This window comes from Mya arenaria, chromosome 1 (genome assembly GCF_026914265.1).
Source record: "Mya arenaria isolate MELC-2E11 chromosome 1, ASM2691426v1".
In the NCBI taxonomy this organism is placed as follows: Eukaryota; Metazoa; Mollusca; class Bivalvia; order Myida; family Myidae; genus Mya; species Mya arenaria.
The window spans coordinates 14,934,061-14,951,641 of record NC_069122.1 but is presented as its reverse complement, the minus strand read 5'-3'; the positions used below and the strand labels follow the sequence as shown (position 1 = coordinate 14,951,641).

Sequence of the window (17,581 nt, the reverse complement as noted above, 5' to 3'; positions counted from 1 at the left end):
TTTAAACTTGTTATGAACACAAATATACGCTGCCATGATTGAGACCAGTCATGTTTAAGAGATAAGTGTTTTCATGTTTTAGGACCCTTACCAGTCCAGTGAATCCTTAAACAGATTATACTGGTTTCCTCAGACAGTGTGTGCTGTCCTACTTGGTCTCAAATGTTGGATGATCTTGATACATCAGCTTTATTCCATTCGTTTAACATAAATAAAAGTAAATAATTGTACACTTTAGTAATACAATTCATTAAAGTCCATGATCAATTCTCAATAAAAAAGGAAGTTAATTTGAAGTTTTGCCACTTTGAGTTTAAATTCAGACTCCAGACTGATCGTAATCATTGCCCGAAGCTTCAATAGATACTGAACTCAAGTCACCACATAACTGCACGGCAGTTTTCGACATGTTATGTGATGTACTTTTTCTCTTATGGATGTTGTTGATAAAATATTTGACTGAACTCAATATATTAAAGAAAAATAATTCTGAAGCAAATGATGATCTTGAGTCCAATTTATTTTTTTGGAGTTATCACTCAAGTTTATGTTTTAATCTGGAAAGAAAACCTTTAGAATTTTGAGAAATGCTATTTATCATCATCATCATCAGAGATTGCGCCAACATTAGTAATTTTGAATAATGTAATGCTATTTAATGTGGTAAAATGAGATGAGCTTGGGTTGATAAATGACTTGGATATTTTCAAAATGTTGGAGCCTGCGACGTTATGAAACGTGTCATTTTTAACATAACGTTTGTAAAAAGACAGGTAAAGTGTAAATGTATTTATACATTGTAGTTGGATAGAAAACATCGGGGTAGTTTTCTGTTATTACAAAAATAGCGTTACAGTGTTGCCATTACATATTTTTAAGGATAGCTATGTCATTACAACCTATAGTGGGAAAAATGGATAGGTCTGTCATCACATGTACCACAACCCACACAACAGCGGACGCCTTCACATCAACCCTGATCTGTATGTGACGGTTGTATGGTATCATCGCGAGGCGCGATGATGTGCTTAGGTACACGGTGTAGTTGTTCATATTTTGGTCCTTTGGAAACAAATGATTCTTGAACAGAGAACAATGGTTAAGCCGGTATTGCGGGGATTTGACAGTGTTGCAGATAGCATTACTCTCAATTCAAATGGTTTCTTGGAGGGGGGACGAAAGTGTAAAAAGCCAATATGTATTCAATTTCTCCGAACTGAGACTGCGGTGCTTTTGTGGATCCACTTTCAGGATGTATAATTTAGGTGCAGGACGTCGTATTTCCAAAGGTTTTCCATTTTATTTGCAGAATTTATTTTCAACCAGAGGTTCAATCAGAACGACTCGGCCATATCCGGCAATCTTCGGGAGAAGATATAGAATAATGTAAGGAAAGTCCCGGCGGTTAAATCATCACGCTGTGGTGACTCATTCAATAACGTAAACAATGTTCTAAAATGAATGATTTTGATTTTCGTCTTAATTTCGCCTCGGAGAAACCTGAAAACGAACTTTCAGGACCGCTATACTCATAATACTGGCACTACTTTTCCTTCCAAAACATTGTACATGTCCCTTGTTCAGTGTGTGTATACCACGTGATAAATTACGTCATATATGCTACGTCGGAAGGCAACATTTTGCTTAAATTGTAAACCTAATATAACTTTTACACCATTTTAAATAAAACAAAGGGCAGTCTATGCCGCTTAAAGAGCCCCGCCTTCGTTTTATTACCCGAGCTTGATAAGGTGATTAGTTTTATCAAACACTTCGACAAACCTGTTTTCAAAATAATGTTTTGTCAGTGCTCCGTCAGACGGCTGTATTAAAAAAAGGTTTGTCGAAGTGTTTTAAGAAACTAAACGTTTGATCAAACTCTGGTAAAAGACCAAAGGCGGGGCTGTATTAGCGGCGTAGTTTGCGCTATGTTTCATTAAAAAGTGCGAAGAAACAGCGCAGTTATCTTTGTTTAAAGTCTTCTATCAAAGCAAAATATTTGACTTCCGATGTAGCATTTATGACGAGTTTATCACGTGGTTTACACACACTGTTGATGGTTGAAAACGCAAACAACACGCTTTCAATATTGGCGCCGACACGATGGCCCGTATTGTTTCCGTTGCCAAATCTGTTGAATAACGGAGGTCTTTCTATTGCCAGGGGCTGTTTGTGTTAGAAGTGGCACACATTTGCAGCCAAGGACTAATAAAATTTGACATGATTGAGACATTTAAAAACGTTATGTTAATCAAACTTTATTCAAATATAGCATAAAATCATGTTACAGTCAAACCTTGTTGAACGGTCACTTGCTTTAAATGGCCACCTGCCTTAACGGGCCACTCCCAATTCCCCCCGTACGTTTTTACTATATAATGTACGTGCATTAAGCGGCCAACTGTCTAACGCGGCCACGGCCACTAATTTTGGTCCCCATGAAGCCATATAATCACTAATTAGCGGCCATTAATCCCCTGTCACTGACACTTCCGCTTATAAATTTTTCCAATACACAGCTTTAATTGCGTATAGAAGTTTACGGAAAAGGACGACGGCCTCGGGTATCTTTGTCGTCCAATGAAAATGTATTTATAAAGTTACATCATGCACATGTATACGTACGTACTACAAATTCATATTGTATATTACTTATAGAATAAAACATGGTTGAACATGGCTTTTGGTTGATAATTGCCCCATTGGGAGGAATAATTGCCCGAGGGCTTTAAACCTTTTATAAAAGCCTTTTGTTAAATCGCGTCACTAACGCTATTCAAAGTCGTGGACTTCAAAGACAATATTTGAGTATATATCAACATTTGTGTAAGGGTTCCAGCCTTCATGTATTTCAACAATCCTTAGGATTTGCCACACTGTGTTCTGTTATACAAAAAGTGCATTTTACAAACAAATCAGAGAGTCCCTTTAAAAGTGGTTGACGTCTGATTTTCTAACATCAGTTGTTCAAAAACTCCGCGTCCGCTGAAGAAATGAACCACAGGGGTAATTTGATCTAGAACACGTCACCCGTCCTTGTATACATGCATACAAGAAGTCGCCTGAAATCACCCCTGCCAGTATGTTATGTGTTGTTACTGTGTGGGCCGCTGCGGCTAAAAATACATGATGTAAATGATAATTATGTAATTTCGGGTAATGTTATATAGAGGATAATTGTTTGTGTCTGTATAAGATCGTAAAATAATTCACCCGAGTGAGCACCAGATGCCTTAAAAGAATTGTGTTTACAAGGTGAAATATATTGCAGTTTTACTACGAAATTTTAAATTTCAGAACAGTGAAAAGTATCAGATCGGTATTTTCACTGTGTGAATCATTGAAACTTCATTTTATTTCACTGATAAATCTCTATAAAGCACCAGAAAGCATATACTAATATTAGTTTCGTTTATAAATCATATCCGTATAAATTTACGTCCTTACAAATTTAGTCATACTTATTCCCTTTTTGAACATTATTTTAACAACAGTTCAACTATTTACTTATACTGTTTATAAACTATTCATATTTACCTTCTTTGGTTCACAAGAGATGGTAGCTTTCTCAATACAAAGTCGCGGTTTTTCTCCTTCGGCGGCTTTGTAGGCTGCCCTGTTATGCATTAACATATTATTAATATCTTGCAGATTCACATTCTATAAGCATCACCTTAATAACATTTCTAAACACCCATCGATTGATACAAAATTACGTAATATATGTATGTTTTAACTCTAGGAAGTTAAAACGAAATCAAGCACCTCCATTTTAGTGATATTTGATATATATATATATATATATATATATATATATATATATATATATATATATATATATATATATATATATATATATATATATATATAGTCATTTGGTTAATCTCATAAATAAAACCTAAGCTACTTTGTAAAAAGTTTCATCCGGGTATGTATTTGGAGTTCACGTGCATATATATATAGATAAAACTATACGATGTACAACAATGTTTTTCTTACATTGTATGGCCTATCAGAATAAACGGTGGTGTATCCTCTACCAGCATTGCAATGTCCGTGGCAGAGGTCACGACTACATTGAGAAGTTCTATGGTTGCTTTGTTCGCACGTAGACTATGCATTATCATTTTAAGCAATTGAATACTGCACTCCGTTCCATTGAATGTTAAAAAGAAATCAGTACGTGCATTCTCCAGCAGTTTTACAAGAATCGACGCTTCATCTTGTTTTATTACTAGACCATGTACTGTCAGTTTATTGAGAGATGTTGCATTGTTTACATGCGTTAGGCATGCAACAGAGTTCACGTGCAAGTGTTTTGGAACTAATTTGGAATGCATCTCGCATTGGTCCTTTTTTCTTGATGACCTGACTCTGCATCCACAACTTGGACCAATAACACAGACCTTTGTGTATATGGCAAGATGCCGAAGCGACTCTATGGCACAAAGCAGGTACGTTGCTTCAGTGTGACTTATTTGGTCGACATCAATCGATACGTGATGTAAGAGAGAGCTCCTTATGGTGATTTTGAGAATCTTTTTAACACTATCCCATTGATGCAAATGCAACGTCTTTAATTTGACTGCAGAATCGATGAGATTCATGACGCCTTTCGATGCCTGAACTTGAAGAAATTCAACATTGTTCATGTCTAATGTGTTCTTTGAGCCGCTCTCGCAATTGCATTCGTTGTCATGGTAAGTTGTTATTTTCTTCAAGGACACTTCTTTTAGGGTCGGTATTTTGCACAGCAACGACGCAATTTCTGCATGTGATAGCCGAAGGCCGTCTAGTACGAGAGAATACAGAACTTGGTATGCATTGGTTCTTGCAAGTTCCAGGATGTTATGTGTCACTTTTACATTTTTAAGCTGCAATTGTTTTAGATTCGGGGCAAGTGCTATGTGACACAGAACTTGATCAGAGTTGTCAATAACCAATGATTCTATGATCATCTTATGTTCATATGTGAAGTGCGTGCAACATTCGCAAATCTTGTCATCCTTGCGAGCGTTCACATCTTTGAAAAACACTTCTGTTAAACTTTCTATATTGCACAACAGTCGTGTAGCTTCCGAATGAGTGATTTCAATTCGTTCTAATGTGAGTGACCTTAGAACTGGCGAAGAATACTCAAGGGTGTCGATAACGTGTGAGAAGCTAGTACTATTAACAAAATGAAACCTTTCTAAATATGGGCATCTCATTGAATGACGTAGCGGGTTGCTAGAATGTGTTATTTTCATCTCTTTAATGAACACATTCCATCGGCCATATTCTGGTCCAAGCACGGAACATCCACATTCATCATCTGGTTCACTTTGGAAACCGTCTATTTTGACTCCTGTATTATACAGATGGAGGGGCAGTGTTCGGAGTAACGCAACTTGTGTATGACTGAGTTTAATGTTCGATATCTCAATATTGTGATCACTGATGATTAAATTTGAATTTGGTTGGTTTCTTCTCAAGTACAATGCATAAACGAAATATTTGCATATGAGTGGATTTCTGGTGAATGATCTGGGATTTTGCATACTTTCGGTGTTTAGAAAATCGCTAAGAAATGCGTTGGCATCGTCCTCACTTTCCGAGAACAATTGTCTGGAAATGTTTTTGACGAGCTGTTGGAGTTTAGGCCGACGAAAACCCTTTACCCCAACTGTTTTCGCATCACTAGCAAAATCCGCATCGTAGATTTGAGTTCTTTTTGTTATGATAATGAATGGGTTGCATTTGACGCTAACCGGATCAGTGCCACAATCCAAAATAAATAGGAAATCATCAGGTCTTTCGGAAAGGAGCTTTCTAAATGTTTCTCTCGCGTCTTGTCGCACTTGCAAAGCTAGCATTTCTTCATCAATGTGTTTTGGTGTTGTGTCATCACTCCATTGGAAAAACATACAGTATTTGAACTGTTTCAAGCTATCTTTCAAAACCTCTGTAAACTTGTTCATTTCAACGGTCATGTTGTTCAAAGATGTTTCTTTCCGATTTGTTTGACACCATGATAGCAATATCTTTTTGCAAATGATTGTTTTTCCAATTCCTTGCTCCCCTTCCAAAGTTAAAGTATTGCTTGTTTTGTCATTTCTGTTTTGTAAAAGTAAATGTCCAATCTTTTCAACAGTACCGCATTTTCCATTGTAAACTATCTCGGGATCAACAAATGTTTTATCAATTTCCTCTTCAACGAAGGGAAAGAATTTGGGAAGAACTTCTCGACTCTGTTCAGCTGCAAAATCAAGGACGTACCTAAGGAAATCTGAAATAAATATTGCATTTCAAGTCAGACCTTTTTTCATTTATTTACCACAATGTTTGCTGTAATGCTACATATTGGTTGCCACCAAATTATTTGAGACACTTTGGAGTTTTCCTAACATTGGTAACACTTAATTACTCGTAGTTGAAAAGTTGTAAAATCTCCTTCAAGTTATAAACCTTACCTTCTTCTTTTAGTGTTTCTGTTGTCTCCATTTTTGTGACCAGATCCATCACACACTTATCTAAAACATGATATATCTTATTTGGAATGAAGGTGTTTTACTTTATAAAAAAAATGCTATTAAATGTTTTAAACAGATTGCTTATGTAAAGTTATGTTTGTTTCAATTGATTTTCCAGAAAACAAAAAAAAATACATCTTGAGAGAATAATCCTCCGGAGTATCAACTTTCATCCAATTTTGAACAGCAATCTAGGTGTGATTAGGACTTTTCAATGTATACTTACTGACGTTATTAAGACAAGTTTGAAGCTCATTTTCGTAGATGTAAACTCCAAGGCTAAGATTCGGAAGGTTGAACTGCTGAGCAAGGGATTTTGCAAAAGGAGAAAACCGCTCTGTAAGCTTCCCACTAACGCAGTCTTGTAGCAATGAAACGAGACTTGAAAGTGTTCGACATCGAAATGTCAATGCAATACTTTTCTTTTTGACACATTCTAGATCTTTGCCTTCTGAAAAAAATGCAGTTATTTGAGTTATTACAAAAAAAACAATATGCTATAGGTTTATCAAAGCAAACTATTATTTAAATTACAAAAATTGAAGAAACTATTTTTTTTTAGTTTATAGTAATTAACTTAAGTGTTTTCTTTGCTTCCGTGCAGTTAGTTATGAACATTACATAACTGCATGAAATATTACATTTGGTTTCATAGTTTATGTGACAACGTAATCATTTTTGCTTTTCATGTGACATTTTTGGGAAAGGGCCGTAACTGATGTTGAAAAAACTCGTGGCCAAATCCCTTTGCATGCCCTTTTTATATGAACGCAAGACATTAAGTTTTAACATTGCACTATTTCTGTTTCTTTGTTGTTGTTGTTATCATCATCATAATATTTGTAAATCTATCGTCATGCAATAAAAATGTTTAAACTAAATACCTTTGCTTAACGTTTCCACAATGTCTTTTTCTTCACTCATTTCTGTGGAAAGGTCTTCTGACTTTTCGGCTTTGGTACATGCTTTTAAACGTAACTCAGCACTGTCCAATATCTCCGCATGTCTGCCATCCGGTGTCTCCGACAACTCCATGGTTAATTCGACTAAGAAAGGAATAATTTCATGATAGAATTGAAGTTTAACTAAAACAAAATTGTGTAAAAAATACCAAAAAATCTTACAGTGTTTACAAGTTAAGGGTGTTTGATCGTGTGTTCTTAAAACAATAATAAATAGTTTAACTATTTGATAAACTTAAACAAAGTCTGAACTACATTTTTAAGAAAGTGTTTTCCTTGTTCTGTTCAGGCTTTAATTCTCATGTCAGAACTGTGACAAGTAGAGCGAGCTCTCACTGTCCATAAGTACCGTTGGGATAATTATAATGCTATTCAAGTACACGCACACCAGTTATTAAACCTTATCTGTGACGGCATGGCACAAAACAGCTACTTCATCCACTATCCTTATGATTGTTCGCTCAAGGCGCATGTATAATTTCAGTGAATCGGTAAAATATCGTAGTGGGTGCAGTAGCTATTACTAATAACACTTATTATATATAGTTTGCACATGCATTTATGTCAACACAATGTTAAAAATAATAATGCTCTTACCAGTTGATTGTACCATGTTTTTCAAATCTGGATTGTTCAGATGTACCAGCAGTTTTCCAAAAGACTCTGCTAACCCTGTTTACGAAAAAGTAGAGAATCACATGTAACCTTTGCAATAAAGATGCTATTTTGGCAGAAAATCAACATCAATATTAACAGTTATACATAATACATAATCATACTTATATTTATCTTGAACGCTATGAACGACATGAAGGACATTTGTTAATTTCAGTGTAAGATCTTATTTTATTTCACGAGTTTCATAGAAAAACATACTTTTACGAGTGGCGTAATTAGTTTTATAGTTAATTTTTCCATCGTTTGTTTAGTTCAAACTTTTGTGTACGTTAATCATTTTTTTTAGTATATCTATGTTCCAAAAATAACGATTGCACTTTTATATTAAACAGGGCATGAATACATAGCCAAATTACTATACCGCCATTTATTTAATGAACATTTGAAAAGTAGAACGTGTTAGCAAAACTATGGCGGATAATCATTGGATTTAAAACATTTTTCTTAGGTTACAGTTTGTTTCATGATATTTGGGTATTCAGTCACATCAGTGTTTTAGAGACCAGTCTGATTTGCATGAAGATAGTTCGAGTTTTAGGTAAAATTGAAGACCACGCTGGGTTGTTGACAATTTTTTGAGGCGTGGGTGGGGTAAAAATCACCAGTTAATCTGTTAATTGTTGTGTGAATTTCCGGGAATTTCATATTACGTATTACAACGACAAACAGGTCAAAGTATATTTGAACGATGATAAGACATTCTTTTTTTAAATTCGAGCAGTTGTTTGAAATCTGTTCGGTATGAAAACAAATATATTATAAAGTATGATATGGTCCCGTTATCCTGCACACACACACATACACACACAGACACGCACACACACACGCATATACACACACACGCACGCATATACACGAGCGCGGGCACATGCCTCTCACGCCCAAACCGTAATTCTTTATCAACAAAAACATTTACCTGTTACTTTTCTGTTGAGTGATCTGTGGTCCTGTAAAAAAGTATGCAAACATTAGTGTAAACAGGGAACCACCCGCTCATATATAGCAGTACATATATGGTTATCACATGATTTGAAACACACATACTGGTCTGTCGCTTAAACATTAAGTTATGTACGTTCGCGATAACTATTGCAAAAGGAAATTATGTAGCGTTGAATAAAGGAAAAATGAAATTTAAGCAAAAGTCATTCATTAAATTTCGAATTTTGCTCAAATGGAAATTACACCTGTTCTAAGCTGTCCACTCGTATTGAAATGGCTATGTATTGCGCAGTATGGGATGCAGTTTGTTGGTCGAATATTTCATTTAAATGCTCGAATCTTTTGTTCATTACTTCCATCTCTTCTTCCGTCGGTTTTGATTCAATGTGAACTTTCAGACGTTGTATATCATCGCTGAATGCATTGTGAATTTCTTTATACGCGTCCTTTAATTCCTGATCAACGAGGAACCAATTTCCTGCTAACAGCTGTAATAAATTGTGCATATGTCTTTATGACGGTGATAGGCAAAAGATGTTTTCATAATTAAATTGTTTTGTTTTTTTAACACCGTTTAGCTTTAATGTAGACACATGTTTGCATAATAAAAGACACCGGAATAGGATATACATTTGTATTTAGTACAATACGACAAATATCAAACAAATATACGTTACATCGTCAATTTCTTTTTTGGCATTTTCTAATCCATTCTCTTTTTCTGCACTCGAAATGCTGTCTAGCAATGTTTTCATCTGCCCGAGGTAGTCGTGCAATTGTTGTTTGCTTATCTCCATTTCTCCGCTGTGAAATACATCATTTCTTATCTTTCTTACCTGAAATTTTAATTCCATTTCAATTAGAACCGTTTAACTTAAGACATCGCCATTTGCTTCCATTATTTAACCCTTAAATATATCGAACCGTCGATGTCTTCATTGCTATAATTGGTTGATGCTCAAAATGGAAGGACATTCATTTCGAATCCAATGTAACATATTGCAATGAATGTTTGGGGAGTAACAAATATAAAAGCCACTTAATTTCCTGAAAAATATATCCCAATGAAATGTCAAATAAAGTTATGAATGCTTTAATGGGGTTCTTAGATGATTGGTCTGTAATTGACCAAGGCAGTTTTTAATGCCAAATTCCTATACACTCTATGCATATCGACATGTATATTCAAAACTTTTCTTAATTAAGAAAATTTAGACACTGACTAATCTATTTATACGGAGTTCGGGATAATATTAAATTCTTTATTGTTTTTTTTTGTAATTGATATTTCAGACGAAAAAAAGAAGTATTTAAGTGATTAACGTTTATCGAAAACATTATCAAACTCGCTGCTCAGTTTTCATAACAGGAGCATCAAACTGATCTTACCAGATCTTCACATTTACATATTGCGAAAGTTGAACGGATATTGGATTTTCTTTGTTTCTATGATTCCAAACAAACTCTTTAGATCTACCTCCTCCGAAATATGTTTTGAATACTGTTTAAATATATATCATTTCAGTTAGATTAAAGACCCGCGAGTTACCTATTTACTTGTTATTACCGTAAGTAGCAGGTCTTGTGTTGACTTCTCAAATTCTTGAGTTATCGACTTGATATTCAAACAAAGATCTATCAATGAGGTTATTTCGAGTTCCTCCAAACCTTTTCTTGAGGACGTAAAACACGTAGCTACTGCAAATGGGTCTATTGACCATTTTGTGACATCTGTTTGCCCCCAATTTGGCGAATTGGCAACATGTTCAACGATGATGAACTCATACATCTGACCGCAAGCGTTGTTCTGTTTGCAAGTAACTCGTTTTCCACCTCTTCTATTAGTGCATAGACAGTACTTTTTACATTTGTGCGGGCACGTGCCACTATGATTTATTGAAAGAGTTTCCATGGTACATGCTTGACAGTTATACATCGGTATTCCACACGAAAACTGGACTTTTTGTTTCATATCCGAATGGAAACCTTTGAGTTTAGTCGTCACCAGTGGCTTTAATCCTCTCGCAATAACTCGAAGACCAAGCACGGAATACATCCAATGCCTGACTTTATCTTTCTTTAAAGGGTTATCCGCCATTGTGGTGGCGGGGTTCGAACACCGCAAAAGTGTTCTACAGGTTGGCTAATCAGTAGCTCTGCAAAAGCAAGAACACTGATTAAACAGATGTTCAAATACTACAATTGATACTACATGAGGAAAATGTATAAACATGGATAAGTTATAAACAGGTTACCTTATTGACCGATCAATAAACATTTTGGCTAACTTTGGCTATCTAACCCTCCCCCCCCCCCCCCCCCATCAATACGCTTAAGAGTGGAGAGATACACTAACAAAACTTACCTTTTCACCTGTCACGGCCTTTTGTTTGGCCATGATTAAAAACCCTTCCCACGATATCACAGCCTCTGTGTCCTGCATTATGAAGATTTATTACTGCATTAAACAATAGCATAATTTACTTCCAAGCTTTGCCATTCTTTCATTGTAATGATCATCAATATTGTTTTTATTTTCAAAATGATTAATCTTCCTTACAATCGTGGCCGCATATAATACTATATTTCAAAACGCTTGAATAACTTCCGTTATTCCGTCAGCAACTTTGATTGACGCATGTTCAAGCAAAAGAAAAAACTGTTTATTGTACTTGCATAATACAGTGGATTTAACTATGTCAATATGCAATCAAGCCATTGAGTTGTGGAATCAACCTGAGTATCGTGTTTCGCATGAAATATGCGGGAGAGGTACAAAACCATTCGGAATTCCTCGGCCATTTTCCATCTATAACAACCTCGGATGTATATGTACGGATTACAATGTCAGAAATAATTACATTTAACTACGCTGCAATTAGATCGCGTAGTAATTTGAATTTAGCTGTTAACCGTAATGACTTTACTCTTGGAAATCTTAATTATTTATGTAACAACACACTTCACTGACAATCAATTTTAACTTAGATATACAAAATACACTGCAATGAATTCACACTATTATTTTTTTACGAGCTACTTTTACTGATGTACTGGCATAAATCCGAGGTTGTTTTCGATGGAAAATGGCCGAGGTGTTCCGAATGGTATAACCGACGAAATAGTTTCGTTAATCGACAACGGAAACGGTAGCAACGCAGGCGAGTGCGCACAACGACTTTCATTAGGAGGGGTGCCAACGGTGTTGGAAACTATAACGATGAGCAGAGAAAGACCTGGGTAATATTTATGATATACTTAAATTAAATTCAGCGCGTGGTTTCGAAAATACCACGTTTAATATTATCCTGCCAAGTCCAAAGCACTGACACGCGTTGATTTAATACTAAGCACTCCACGTTTCCAAGGACTATCATCAACAGCCAGGCGTCAGACGGCGGGAGACCACAGTTATTTTTACTAAATGTTTCATATAGACACTAACCTGGCTTTTCACTTTAAAACAGTCCCAATTGAAAAACAAGTAACTGGCTGCTGTAGAACAATCCAATACACAAAATTTAATCACAAGAAAACATAGGGTTGACCATTGCGTTTTCTCACAAAATTGAGTAGTAATACATAACCCTGAGGTCAAGACGGAATAAGGCTTCAAACAAACAATTTACATAGTTCCACAGGCAATGATTTTTCCAATTTTTACACTGAATCAGTTTTTGCAATACAGTGTCAAATTATGTTAAGCTCTATGCAAAAAGGCCACCTGTTTCTTCTCTTTCATTCAACTTTAATAAAATAATGATACTTGAACACAAGCACTCTTTTTCTGTATTCACATCCGGTCAACGGGGGCAGATAACTGTGGTCTTGAGGCAGACGAGAAAGGCATTGCATGGTTGTTTTTATATCGTCTTTTGCATGACGCGGTTAGACCAGAATACGACCCGGTATTTTAAAGGAGAAACACAAATAGCTACTAAATTATTCAGACGTTTATCATAACAGGTTGAATGAGATATATCTAGTTGATTCAAACGAACGTATGGATTTCAAATAATTAAGCTATATCATACAATTTGTTAACAACATGCCAATCGACCTTATATTTCGATCGATATATCTTTTAGTTTTTCTTGTTTTATCTTAGGTTGATATCTTGTTCGCAAAGCTTTAGAAAGGGTTATTCACGAATATGAAACCACAATGCCATTTCTTTTTAGAGGATATATGATATCATTTAATGACAATACACATTCAAGTGCATAGCTCACATGAATAGGTAGGATGAGCGCCGCATTTGTTTGCATACTTTTGAAGTTGACATTAGACTATAAATAATTCGTTTTTTTGTGAGCAAGTCACACACAACGTACATGTTTGTAAGCAGTTAAAAAACTTCGAAAAAGTTACTGTCGATGCGGGTAAATGTATTTTGGCGGCTGGATATTAGTGGCAATTAACCACATGCAAGTTTGCTCGTTTGGCAATGACAGTTAAATAGTATCTTGACTTTATCGGACATTCATATCATGATTATCGCACAGGCGAGTTTTTATATTCGATGATTAATGCTAGGGCCTTTTGTCCGCCGTTCTTCCTTTGACAACTCAATTACAATAAGCTTTGAGAAAACACTCATTTCTGTCAATGCCTTGTAGAAAGAAAAGTCCGTGTTTCTGGTACAGTTCGTTGTTTCTCTTTACGATTTATATACCTATTTAACATTGGCAATTAGTTACATGTAATACTAATTTGTTGTATCTCGACTATGACGTAAGCATATATAGCTTATAGAATCACTCTCCGAAGAAATCTGCACTGGTGTCCATTTATCGAGGCAATGAATAAGTATCACTGGTTGGAATCAAACCCACAATCTCGGACACCCATACCACTAGAACATGTTCACCATGGAACATGTTCTAGCGGTATATATATGGGTGTCCGAGATTGTGGGTTCGATTCCACTAGAATGAGTGCCTTAACGTTACGGAAGCTGCCCCTTATTTTTTAAGTTGCAACGTCATTTAATTCAGTGAGGTAATTTCAAATATATTTCCACATGTACAAACAATATCAAGGAAACACAGCGGAGTGTCCGTTTTTATGACATTAGAGCGTGCCTAATGTTGTTGTTTTTTTGCTTATCTAAGTAAAGGCTAGAGTTTATTAAGTAATTTCTTCGTAAATTAGTTACCTACTAATGCCCCATCGACTTGTTTCGTTTCTAATTGAATCAGCTTTAAAATTAAGCAGTGCACCTGTCAAAAAGACATGTCAACCACTGATAATATACTGTGACGTCATTTAAATCATCGTTGAAGTATACAAAATTACAAATGCAAACATTGCGCGTTGCTATAAACGCATACGCTGTTTAAGCAGTTTACTAATTATGAAAAGTCGTCTTAACAATAAGAACCGATTCTTCACAAATAAGAAACTAAACAACATAAAAGTCAAGCGCCCCTGATTTGCTGAAAATGTAGGGCTTACACTAATTAAATCATTTGTTGTGTTCTGTTACAAGCATGTGAATATTTTTTATATATCTGGCGATCTCCCATTAAACGTTGGTTTCATTTGAAAGGGTTTTATGAGTAACAAAAACATGTTAAGAATATACCAATTCAAAGGTTGGTAACAAGCTTTTTTTCGGATTTGAACATTACAAAACATGATATTTCACGGTGGATTTTAGTTCTGCAGCACATTTATTAATAATGGTCCGTAAGGCAACTGTTTTACACATATGGTATCAGTTATCAATACGCATTCAAATGATTCCAAAACATACGTCAAAATTTAACATATTGCTCGAATGGCTCAATAAAGTGACACGCTTATATGTACAATAGATCCCTTACATTACATATAGACATATGTGAAAAACTACAGAAACTACAGAAACAAGCTCAGTAGCAAAAAGTTAACGCATAAACCCCGTTTAATGGCGGAGGGTAAACGCCAAAGACATAGAACACAAAAGCAAAAACTCACAAACAAGAAACATGGAACAACACCATAAAACTCCACAAACAGCACAGTGCATATATATATATATATATATATATATATATATATATATATATATATATATATATATATATATATATATATATACAAATGTTTATCAAGGATTGTTAGGTAGATCTTTGTTTGTGAGTTCAAACGCGTTTTGCTCATGAGATACCGCCAGTATGAACGGTTTGTTTACTCAGTTACCTTCAACTCATTCGCTAACTTTTAAACAGAAAAAAAGTTTATATTATGATAGCACTTTGTATCTTACAAATATTTATCAAAATAACATATTTTTATTTTATTTTCAAGATAGTAAATTAAACGAAACATTATAAATAAGTTTAATTGTAAGTATTCAAATATACACACCGTTTCCAGCTGTTTCCAAGTTTATCTTATAACATCAATATTCATTCCCCATTAATATCTCTATATTCCCTTCCTTATAGGTACTAAATGATTGTGAAATTTATGATATCTGGTTTCAAGACTTCTCCATATTTGATATGATTTGTTTTTACAAAGCTCAACGTACCTAATGTCCTATCGATTTAAATCAATTTGTATAAGTGTTTAACAAAATTTGTTCCCATTACACCATAAGAAGTAGTTCGATTTTTTTAAACAAAAGTAATAATAAGTTGTAGTGTTTTAACGTGTAATTTGTATTATTATATTTAAATTGTTTGCCGGTTATTTCATTGCATAGATATTTAAGATTCTCCAAAGTAGAGCCCTTAGGTTTAACTGCTATAATACTGAAATCACTACGCGAACTACTTGCAGCTTAGTTTAATGTAAATAATTCTGACATTGTAAACCGTCCATATATTCAATGGATACTGGCCAAGGTGTTCCGAATGCTTTAAACATATAATGTACAGCCAAGAATGACTGGGTTAAAAAAGAACGTTAACTCTTATTCCCTTGTTTAAAATTAGGAAACAGACTTATTTTTCCTTCTCTGCTGACAAATATATGTTGGCTCGCGGCCATAAAAATGAAGGTTTACCGGTATATATTACAATGTAGTATATTTTTTTTTCAATGTTTGTAATTATTCGATACTGAAAAAGCATTTACCAAATTTGTTTGTATTTAAATTGTTTATATTGTTTACACTATTTAAAGGAGAGAAAAAGGTTGTTAAGAATTGCTGACGATATCATAAATCATATTTATATGTGTTGTACAGTGTACTCTTGGTTTTCATGAAGTAAAAGTTCTTAACCATAGCAATGAATATCGTTTGTAATTCCAAATAAAGTATAGTGTCAAGGTCACAAAAATAAGCATATCAGTAATATCAGTTATAGTGTGTACTATAGTTGTCGTGGATACCAGTTGATTACTCAATTCACGTATCTCTATTTTGGATCGGGGATTAAGTTCTGCAGTCGAGTTCATGTCATCGAAGTGACATTGTTATTGTTCGTTTTATGTTCATAATGATATATATGATACAATAGATATTTTTCTGTTGTTTTTTTTACTAGGATTTGCCTTCCTTGAATCGGTTCAGTTTACAAACAAGAAGTAATTAGTTTAAACATAATTTATTTAACATAATATATAAAATTTATTATGCTATATGGCCCGAAGTGGTGTGTTATATTTCTTATATTATACCGAACAATTTTAAAGCGCTTTGATGTGTTTTATTGATCAAATCTAATAATAATAACTTGGGAAAAAATGTCGTTGTGAAAATTGCAAGCATTACTCTCACCAGTTTCATGACGTCAGCGGTCCATATTATATGACGTCAGCGGTCCATATTATATTTTTGACGAGGTCCGGACCGGCCAAAAACATTATATGGACCGCTGACGTCATTAAAACTGGATTTTTTTTAAAATTCATTGATATACGGACCGATCCACTTTATATACACAAAAAAGGGACACATTCATGTAAGGTATAATATAAGGAAATATTAATTGGAGGTGTGAGGGATGATAGGCCGTTTTCATTTTATAGGAGAGAAGATTGACGGCTTTACCTTTCAGTACAGTCATTAAATGGGACCACCCCAGATCTTTGTGCGAATTAGGTTCTGAATTTCTTTTACCATGCAAAGATAACTCTGTATATAAACGTAATTGTCGTTTTTGGAAGAACGCGATTTGCATAGTTTTTGCGAGCTTAAATATAACTATCAATTTATCGGCCCAGGCAGTTATACTATCCGTCCGTCTGGAGTACTTCAGTGAACGAGGATGTGAAGACTGGTTTCGTCTGCAAATAACCTTACATTACTACGAATGTTGACAACAATGTCATTTGTAAATACCAAAAATTAAAGGGACCCTAGAATAGACATGCAGCAAGAAAGAGAGATCTAAACATTGCCTGCGATTACTGGGGTAATCACGGAACCACGATAGTTCGTTGTCAAGGGCACCTGTTTTTTGTAGCTTCCCAAGCAATCCCTTGTGCAAAATGTCATAAGATGACTTACTTGTATAATGTATACGATTTGAACTTCGTGGCCATCATCTT

At 34.9% G+C, this 17,581-nt stretch overlaps 1 protein-coding gene across 2 annotated transcripts; it reads right to left on the bottom strand.

The window, feature by feature from the left end:
- Positions 1 to 2,244: 2,244 nt before the first annotated feature.
- On the bottom strand, positions 2,245 to 15,651 carry LOC128234215 (uncharacterized). 2 transcript variants are annotated; one of them, XM_052948703.1, is made up of 13 exons: positions 15,449 to 15,651; positions 11,460 to 11,531; positions 10,662 to 11,250; positions 9,772 to 9,930; positions 9,340 to 9,582; positions 9,069 to 9,099; positions 8,072 to 8,146; positions 7,397 to 7,558; positions 6,739 to 6,963; positions 6,453 to 6,512; positions 4,000 to 6,268; positions 3,538 to 3,616; positions 2,245 to 3,116 (listed from the first exon to the last, which is right to left on the bottom strand). In XM_052948703.1, the coding sequence occupies exons 3-13, from the start codon at positions 11,190 to 11,192 to the stop codon at positions 3,096 to 3,098; spliced, it is 3,855 nt and encodes a 1,284-aa protein (XP_052804663.1). In that variant the 5' UTR covers positions 11,193 to 11,250; positions 11,460 to 11,531; positions 15,449 to 15,651; the 3' UTR covers positions 2,245 to 3,095. The 2 variants fall into 2 exon arrangements, with proteins under 2 accessions (XP_052804663.1, XP_052805470.1); XM_052949510.1 differs by having other exon boundaries at positions 6,739 to 6,960.
- Positions 15,652 to 17,581: the final 1,930 nt, after the last annotated feature.

Coding starts and splice junctions, on each gene's coding strand:
- LOC128234215 (XM_052948703.1), bottom strand. CDS start 11,192: ATGGCGGATAACCCTTTAAAGAAAGATAAAGTCAGGCATTGGATGTAT. Junction 8,147..9,068: donor ACTCAACAGAAAAGTAACAG/GTAAATGTTTTT, acceptor TTTCGTAAACAG/GGTTAGCAGAGTCTTTTGGA. Junction 3,117..3,537: donor TCTCTTGTGAACCAAAGAAG/GTAAATATGAAT, acceptor ATGTATTTTTAG/CCGCAGCGGCCCACACAGTA.